Genomic DNA, 10,352 nt, shown 5'->3' with positions numbered 1-10,352 from the left:
CTGCTGACAGAGAGACACTATAATCCAAATGTGCGATAAACCTTATTCTATGTATAATAGATATCTTTGACAAAAGAAATGAAGGAGGCTTTGTCCGGTTTGTCCAAAAATTTAAACTTTAATAGGTACAGAAGAACACGCATTAATGTATTCGCGTTTCATCGATCGATTTTTTTTTCCAGGAAAGAGAGAAGTGAGATCATATATAAAATATATATAGTATCATTCATGATTCACACACACACACACACACATATTCCGTAGTTTTTTTATTTATATTCTGTGAGTACTCTTCTTTCTAAGTCGTCTCCCTGAGAGAAATTGGAAGCGATAGAAAAAAAGGCGCGCGCGCGATGAAAGACGAGTCTTGAAAACGCCTTAAAATACGAGAGAAAGTGAGAGGAGAAAAAAAAAACGAGAGAGAGAGAAACAGTCATCGTGAAGTATCGCGCGTTCGCTGAATGGTATCCGTTCAGTTTCCCATAACGCGATATTAAGACCTCATTAGCATGATAAACTCGACGGGACAGATACAATGGTGCCTTTCATTTAAGCACGCTTGCACGAAAACGCGAGCGCGAGCTTTCATCCACATAAATTCTGAATATATATATGCCAGGAATTTTTACGTACACACATCTTTATACGGCGTAATATCGCCCCGATCATTCATGCACCGTCTTTTTACGCATAGCATATGCAAATTTAATCTCCGTATATTATACATATAAGCGTGTTTTATATATTAACACAAGCAAAAAATATCTTTCACGATTTTTTTCTCTTATGTCTACATGCAAAAAAAATTTGGATCGAAATTTCTAATTGTTTGGATGGGATTTCCAAATCTTGGAACTTATATTAGGATATTAATAGTTGTCGGATATTAATATTTGAGTTCTTGGTTTTTCAGATTCACGGACGTTGAATTCTCCAGTTCTTACTTAATTTTTTTTTAGTCTATTGTAAATCCTCAAGAGCTCTTACTTTACTGTATAACACTGGATACTCGATTCGATCTCAAATAATTAATCTCTTGCATGATTTAGACCCGATTTCGATAATGTTAGACAATGTATCATTTGCGTGGAAAATTGTAAAGTGCATAAATGCCTGTTGCAACTGTCAATGTCAAGTCTAATCTTAAAGTGGATGCGCTTTTATAAGTATTATTGACAATCTTAGATTCGATCGTAGCGATGACGTCCAAGAAATCTTTGAATTAACCCCAATAATAATGTTATATCTCTCTTCGCTCTGTTATTCTTTCTCAAGTTTATCGGCCACACAATCTTGTCCACAATTAAATTAAGAATAAATCGATGCGTGATTTGGAGCTTTTCGACTAAAAACGATTACATCGATTTCTATGCGCACGCATTTACGTTGACAACCGCGTGTGTGCGAGGGATGGAAGGGAGGAAGGGAGACGTAGAATAGAGGGTGTAGGAAATACGGGTGTGGTTCGATCAATACGGACATCCCATAGATCTATCGGTGCGTTCGTATCGTCGGGTGAATCATGCTAAATTATTATTTTTCCTATACATTTTTATTATACAGACCGGGGGAAAATGTTTTGTCAGAAATTTGGAAATAAATTTCACGTGCTCGTTATATATACAGGGTGGCCCACCGAAAACGAAACAGGCGTGTTTTTTGGCATTTAACTTCTTGTTCGAAAAACGCTCGGACAGGTCAACTTTATTTGCAAGGGGGACATATTAATTGGCTATTTCCGTTCACCTAACTTTAACCCCAAAAGAGGGTTAATTTCACATAAATAAAAATTTTAAATTTTAAATGGTAAGAAGTGTCTAAAGACATATCATTTGAAAGTCTGATGAATTCGTTTTACAATAATGTTTTAATTTTTGAATTCCGATCATTACTTTCCAATAAATGCGCTTCAAAGAAACAGTATTATTAAACTAGCAACTTACGTGTCAGCATAGTAAATGTTGTAAATGACCATCACTAGCTTCCATAAAATAATAAAGATTCTGCTTAAAACATTATTGCACATTCTGGAGCATTTGTGGAGTGATTTGACGGCATTCGTTGACGATATGTTGTCGTAAATCTAAGAAAGCCGGTTAAGTTGCATAAATTTTACTTTTTAGGTGACCCCATCTTGTTTTAACAATATCAACAACCTGTAATGCCGTTTTTGTTGATAAGAAATTTATTTCCAGTATGAAAAAAGAAAACAAAAAGAAAAAATTTCAAATCGTTGGATGTTTTCGAACAAATGAGGTTAAATGCCAAAAAACACGCCTGTTTCGGTTCCGGTGGGCTATCCTGTATATATAATTATTATCCTTTTTTATCTCAACGCAATTTTATAATATGGTTAACCAATTTTTATTTATAATTACCATCGCGAGAAATGCGAGTAAAACGTTGAAATATTGACAGCGCAAATTTGTCTCTTTATTGTCAAGCTATTCGCGATAACATTTGCGCTGCGCTTTATGTCAATTGAGAAGATACTGTGTGTAGATCATCCGCTCGATGTTTGCGTTTCTATGTGCGGCATGCAGGTTTCTCTCGTTACTATTGCGAAACATGTTTATCCGGTGATCGTTCCGCTTGCATATTTGCAACGACGCGTGCAATTTCACAGAGCACAAATAAGCAACAAAAAATCGTATATTAGCCAGAGAGTTTGCAAGATCTCGCTGCGCAGCGGGATATTCGATTGCGCGAGTCTTAAAATATGCAGAAGAGCGCGACCGCCACCGCAGTTTGCCCGTGACAGAATTTTTCATCATGTATGATTCATATGCGTATATCGCTAGCATGGTAAATGGAGAAGGCAGTCGGCTAATCGTCGTCTCGGGTTATCGTCTAGATTACGCCAAGTATTTTCTGTTCCTTTTCAGTCAATAAGCGCAATCAATGCGATGCGTCAGCTGACATTTATATGAGCATCACCGGTAGATTCATCATTCGCTGCATCACCATGACAGATCGGATTCGACATTTTCACACAAAGACGATTATTCATATTCGTGGTCTAATTTTATTTATATCCGCGTTCTCATTTTCTTACAAATTGATTGAAGTAGTGAAGATTTAATCAATTGAACAAGGCTAAAGAAGTGGAAATTATCTATGATAAAATTACGAGATACAAAAATTCACGTGAATGTATATTCACGGTATCAGATCGATATGAGAATTATTTACACTGCGAAATATTTTAAAGCTCGCGATAGAAGCGACGCGTACATCAATGTGTCCGTGCCACACGAGTGACTCATAAAAACAATATGACGGTACGCGTTTGGATCCGCAGCTGTTGTCTTACCATTCGATTCTGTTTTTATATCTAATTATCTCGCTTATGTATTGACCGCGTACGGCAAGAAACTCAGCTGTCAGCCGTTTTTAATCTAATTTATTTTATGATTATTAACAACATGTTTTGCAGATATCCTCATATTAAAATAGCTGTAATCTTTATCTTGAATATTTAGCATAACATTAAGAAGTCTGAAGTCGGTGCACAAAATAAATATCACGTGTTGTAAATGTACTTGAATAAAGGATTAGATCTCCTTTTTTGTAGCGGATATCATACTTGTATCTTTACAACGCGTAACTAATCCGTGCTTTGACCTCTCCTTTATTAACGTCAGTCCGCACATAGCTGATGTACTTTTCTCACCGTTACATCTGCCTGATTGCGATCCGTTTCGCGCGAGTCACCGTCTACAGCGTATAATCCGTCGCACTCGGTGCGGCTTACATGCATACCTATATAGTAGATCGAAGTTGTTGTAAAAGTGCAGCAGCCTCTCATCGGGGAGACGATAAAAAGTAACAAAGAGCTCCTATATCGGTATCCCCACGGACCCCGTCTGAAAACAATTGATAATTCCGTCGCCGCCTGCGCGCTCATCTATCGTACGGCAGAATAATTGTTGCCAAGTGTACAGTGTACTTTTCATTTAAGAATGTTTTGGCTGTACATTAATAGCAAAAAACTGCCAAAATAAAAAGCCGCGTGCCTTTTCAGTCTCTTCAACAAGAGCGAATCGTCGAACGCGGTTACTCCGGTTCCCACGACGAGATCTTCAGGTAAAACTCGCTGGTTACCGAAGGAACAGAGGGCCCACATCACTTGACAAACCTTTTCAATTTCATTCCTCTAAAATTAGCCTAATTTGTGAAATCTGCCGAAATGTATGCCTCGATAACACAAACAGAGATTCGCTTATCATCGAACAAATCTTGAACAATATCGTAAAACTAGACTGGCGAATCCTGATTGATTTTTTAAGTTGTGTCATGTTACTTCGTAAAAGAAAATAGTTGTAATTAATATTTTTCCTAATTTATGACAAAAACTTTTGATCGTGGATACTCCCTGAAATCAACTGAAAGCAAGAAACGAAAAAAACGAGTGATTTACAGAAAGAGAGAGAGATTTTTCTACAATTTTTAGTAAATAACTTTTAAACGAGTAAATGGATCTAAATCAAGTTTTGCACAAATATTTATTAGAGTTTTTTTTTAATATATGTGAAAATTTTTTATTTTATGGGTATTTTTTTTCTTGTTAAAAATTTGTCAATAAGTGTTACAATACGCGATCTTCCATAAGAATTAATATTAACTTTAAACTTGAATAATTTCCAAATCGTTAAGAGAATTTTGCTCAGGTTTTGCACAGATACTCAGAAGAAATAATAGAACAGTCTATGAAATTTTTATGTCAATTTGCTTTTGTCAATGTTTTGACATATGACACATACATCTTTAAGTGCGTTCATTCACCTTTTTTTTTTTTTTATTCCCTCAAGTCCGCGAATTTAACCTTCGACCACGTCTTTTTTTTAAAAACGATCGTCGCAATTACGCGACGCGCCATTTCACCGAGAACGAATCTCCCATTCGATTAACTTCGATTCTTCCTCTTCTCTTTTTCTTTTTCTCTTTTTCTCTTTTTCTTGCTGTTTTCGACAGTTTTAGTATCGAATTTATTTGCCCGATGATGTAGCACGATAAATATGTTGAGTATAATCTTCGTATGATTAATTCGGCCGATATCTCGATCAGCTTTCATTTTACACACCCACATTTGCGGACCATACGTTACAACGCGCAATTATATGCTCGAAAAAAGATTACATTTGTTCGTCTCTCTTATTCTTACCATGGTGATTATTTACGATTTCTCGTCATTGTTCGTTCATCCTCCGTTTCTCCCACGTTGAAAAATTAGGTTAATTAAGTCAGAGAATCCTCGGCTTATCTTAAATAATGAAACGCAGGAGATATATTAACGTTATGTGCATTCTTTGCGAAGGAAATCGCCAGATGACCGAGCGTAATATTCCGTCGTTATTTATATACTATTCTATCATTCTCTGCCATAATTTATACGCGTCAAATTGTCAATATGCCGGCTCCCTTATAAATCGAGTATTTAGGGATCTCGTTACGCAGGAAAACACACGCATCTGTACGAAACTGCATTTTGATGCGGGAGAAGGGAACGAAATGCGACTTGGAAATTTTGCGCAATGTTTCGAGATAAGGCGACATTGCTGATATCGGCATAATGTCTACGGCACAAATCGTTGTGTACGTTGTGCACTTTCACTCGAATGAACGTCACTTCGATCGAAGTCACGCGAGATTCGTGCATTTGATTTTACCGTACAGTTATAGCTTCGTAGGCGCCTCGATGTCTTCTCCGACGATCGATTGACGTGTATATCCACGCCATAACACACGTTCGCGAGCAAGGTAGTGGTGGAAACGTGTGGTTAAAGGGCGACGTCTAGCTCTCTTACCTTAAACGCCTGCATACAGAGTGTTTTCGACCAACAGCACTTTCTTTTCCTAACGATATATACACATATATATATATATATATATATATATATATATATATGTACGAGTGTAGAATTTTAAAATAATTGACATGTCGGTTATTAAAATTGCAGAGATTTAATGCTTTAATATATTTTTGTGTGCGAAATTCAGCTCTTTGTTAACTTGAATTTCTTCTTCTCGGAGACACCCTGTATACCGTGCGTGTCTCTACGTCCGTTTTGTGCAGTAGCTTTATGCGACCCTGGGGTGCGTTGCATGTCGCGTCGTCGAGTCCGTCCAGTTCGTCCGTTCAATTGCCTCTTGCCAAGAATGGAGAAAATTATTCCCCTTAATTCGACGCAATTTGAAGGAATTAAGCGATTGCAAGAGTCTTCGGAACTTCTTCGCTTCGTAACTTTCTGAACCTTTCCCTTGTCCTTGTACCCGCGTGCCTTTTCAGTCAAAAATATATTGCTTGTAAAAATACGCGCGACAGATCGTTATTTTATAGAAAATAATACTTAATTGTTCTCATACAATTTTTTTTCTTCGAACTCCTTTGTTTCTTAATAATTACACAGCCGTAATATAACATAATTACGAACTGTTGCAACTTGCGTGTTACATTGCGGTTACCAGACAGTACATTATAAGGACTCAAGCCATATGTTAAAACGCAGAGGGATAAACGCGAAGGGGGGAGTATACGCCTAACTTTTGTATCTCGCTACGTTTTTGCGCAAAGACATTCGGTATATTAATTGTGCGGCAACCCTTCTCTCTCAGTGTGCGAGCCGCGCGGTTTTTACGGCCATTTAAGATCGCTAATTTTAACTCGGTGGATTTTTTCGCCACGCTCTGCGACCGCAAGCGCGAATATATAAGTCCGTTGCGACAGGCAGGAATATTTTGCATCGACAGACAGAATTTAATAGAATCGGCTTAATCCGGCGTTTCGCGCGATTCGTGTTCGCTTATACCTGTCAATAAATCGTGGAATAGAATCATTGTATTGTATTTCTCTACTCGTTGGATTCAATACGTCCCTCGGTGGGAAGCGCGGACACGTTCGCGGTTGCACGATGCAGCCCGATGCGTAAGTCGTGTGATTTTCACGCATTACAGTCTCGCCCGACATTTATTGAATGCATGGAAAAATGCACGGGTGTTTCGAACTACGCGATCTATGACGTGTTATCAATATGCATACCACAGTCAATCTTTATAAACTCGTTATCGTGTTCACGATGTTATTTTCACACGCGTCATAATTATTATTTTTTGATAGTATCGAAGATACTATATATAATTCGATTGCATCGAAGAATTCAGTCTTATATTATTATTTTGTGAGAGTTCGATAAAATTCGATTGTTCGGAAAGAGTAACAAGCAATCGATACGTCTAGTCGTCGTTACGTAAATCGTTCGACGAAGTTCTGTTTTTTGCGGTATATCGTTCTCGAGCGCAATTTCCTTCGTTACGGTTATCGGTAAAACACGGGCTATCTTATACACGCAACAGCTGCAGCGCATCTATGTGTAGTAAATTGAAAAGCTGAAACTATTCGTCTTCACATGTTACAAATGAGTCACATTTTCTTACTATTAGAAATACAATATTACTGGCTTCCTATTGTTTATATATTCCTTTTGTTTTATAATTATTTAGATGCAACGTATGCGTATAACAAAGAAAGGAAAAACAGCGTTCAGTGAAATATAATAAAATAATTAATCGCGATATGATAAGGGATCGCGTGGGCATTTGTGATACGTTTGCCGACCTTGGGTAAAATTTCATCGAGTCCATGATGATTCATCATATGGTGCTCGGTGCTCCAGGAAATTACGTGGTGTATCGCGAGAGTTGATAACAATTTACGACATTCTTGCGGCTAAGCGCCGTAGTGCAACGGAACCTGATGCATGTTGGCAATCCGTCGAAAATAAAATATTCATTTCAATCGGGCTCACACAATCAGGTTAATAAATTATACTAACCGAAAGCTGCGAATGCGTTGTAACTGCGACAAATTTACTCGGAATGAATACAATATTCAATGAAACAAATAATTTTACATAAGACTGCTTTCAAATTCTTCTTTTTAACTATAATTTACCAAGAATTTAATAAATTCGATATCATAAAGAATGTACAAAGGAATGTACAATGTATATTTATTAAAATTATTTTACTCAGTCTGAAACTATATTAATATTTTTCTTATTATATTATCAAATATGGTAAATTTATATTATATGTATTAAATTTTCCGCGAATATAAATATATAAGAGAATGTAACAATGCTCGATACGCAAATCACCATTTTGACAAAATTCGTCGGTTATTTCCGCACGAACGTTTCATCGAACATGCCGATAGTAAATATTTCCACGATGCGATGAGTAATATTGCTGTGAAGGTGCCGCGTCGTACATTGCGTGCGACGCCAGGCATCGGTCTAGGCGTCGCGGCGCCTTCGCCTCTTCGTACCCTCCTGTCATAGGGACCGGCGAAGGTAACTACAACACGTGTATTTATATGCGAGCCGCGGTCGAACTCGTTGTTATATATGAAATGGTTTTATTTCAACCCTCTTCATCCCCTTTCTCCCGACGTTTTAGATGCGTGTATGTCACGCGTATGATATACGCGTAAACCGTAGGATTTTATAAAATTCGGACTCTCTCGAGATTGTTTTATTTCTATTTTTTTTTATTTTTATTTTATTTTAATTTTTTTTATTATGGAGGCGAGGCAACATATTTCGCCGAGAATGAGCACACCCGTCCGTTCCGTGAGATTGAGATTGAAATGAAATTCTTGACTATGGCAGTGAGATTGGAAGATAATAATTTTCAGAGAATACACTAAATTACTAAAACATCGTCCTCTCTTCGCGTGCCAATGACGATTGATAATAGCCATTATTACGTGTTGTTGTTAATGATAAAGTGAATAACAAGAATAGGCGTTAAAGTTGAGAATAAATTAACAATACGTCTTTTGATTGCATTAATTTCTGATGTTTCAATTCTACTGTGTTACATTTTATGGCTTAGAATGAAATTTTTCATCAATATTTTTATTTGCGTATATTAATTGTAATTTAATAAAGTTCCTTTTGTTTCTTGCAGCGGACTGAACTTCCAAGATTTGATGGCTAGACAAGGGGCGATTGATTCACCTCCAAAAACTCCGTTCATCATGGGCTCGGAGTGCGCGGGTGACATCGAGCAAGTTGGCGAGGGAGTCGAGAACTTCAAAGTGAGTATAAGCAGGAAACTTTTAACGAATCTGATTACCAGCAAACTTAAATCGTAAACAAGTTTGTGTCTCTAAGTTCTATATGTATTAGGAATTTTATTATCAAATGTATCGAATAAAACGATGCAGTGTGAATAATCACTAGTTACTCTTCCTCTATTCTCTTTTTGTTGAAATCTAAAGAAGATTAATGCAAACAATGTCGCGAATATTATTGATAATTATGTGAGATGCACGTGACGGAAATAGATTTACTTGCGTAAGAAACATGTAGATGGAAATATACATAACTGAATTATATAAGACTCAAGCTTCCTTCGATTTGATTAAGTAAAATTTCCTCTATGGGCTTAATGGAAGACTAGAAGCTCGATGTAGTGAACGCTATCTATCTAGTAACACACTAATCCAATTCAGTTGGATGACGAAGCTACCTTGCGTATTAAAATAGTGATCCTATATCAATTTTCAGCTTTGACGTTACATTAGGCTTAACGTTCTGAAAGCTCTTGAAACGCGTTCTTATGACCGAAATAGTGCCATAAATAAAACGAGAGGCTACTTTTTTTCTCGCCGCGATGGTTTCCATTATTGAGCGTCTTTACGTCAGAAAATCGCGCAGAAGTGTCCATGTTCCTTGATAAAACACTACGAGGCTATATATAAGGATCTTATCATATTTAACATGTTGTTGGCTAGTCGAGCCTCCTGGCGTAGATCCGCGGAATTTCTTTACGGTCGACTATGGGGCGTCGTCGTATGAAATAGCTTGTACACTTAGGGTGGTCTATTTTCGTGTCTTGCAAAAGTCTTTTCGAGGTCAGAAGGAGGTAGGCAGAGAAACGAGCTCTCCAGGCGCTTAGGGTCAGATATCCGGCCCGCATGTGTAAAACTGGCTGCCTTGCTTTGCCAGAAAGGGGAAGAGAGGAGGAGGAGAGCGTTTCCTTCGAGCATACGGATCGGAAGTAATAGCAGTTTGCTCCTGCTTCTGCTTACTAAAACGGATGTGTTAGCGAGAGGCCTAATTCAATAAAACGGCTCACTGTCTTTACGAAGAGGGGGACGAAGTGTAAAATCGCTAAACCTTTTTTATTCAATAATCCATATGAGGGTCGTAAGAGTTATATATATAGAATAATCCTGAAAATATATTACATATCGTAAAAATAAAAATAATAAAAGTATTTTATTAATTTAAACTTTATATATTAAAACGTATTTTATTAATTAAGTAAAAATATTTTATTAATTT

General features: G+C 37.1%; 1 protein-coding gene across 1 annotated transcript in view; it reads left to right on the top strand.

Annotated features, from left to right (window-relative positions):
• Nucleotides 1–10,352, top strand: part of LOC115241088 (synaptic vesicle membrane protein VAT-1 homolog-like) — a 23,888-nt gene that overhangs the window by 3,737 nt on the left and 9,799 nt on the right. Inside the window, exon 2 of the mRNA XM_029816643.1 lies at nucleotides 8,971–9,100. Within this exon, the coding sequence (XP_029672503.1) occupies nucleotides 8,971–9,100 (130 nt within the window). The remainder of the gene's footprint in view (nucleotides 1–8,970; nucleotides 9,101–10,352) is intronic.

This window comes from Formica exsecta, unplaced genomic scaffold (assembly GCF_003651465.1).
Source record: "Formica exsecta isolate Colony F162 unplaced genomic scaffold, ASM365146v1 scaffold466, whole genome shotgun sequence".
Classification (NCBI taxonomy): Eukaryota; Metazoa; Arthropoda; class Insecta; order Hymenoptera; family Formicidae; genus Formica; species Formica exsecta.
This window is presented reverse-complemented; position numbering and strand designations above follow the sequence as displayed.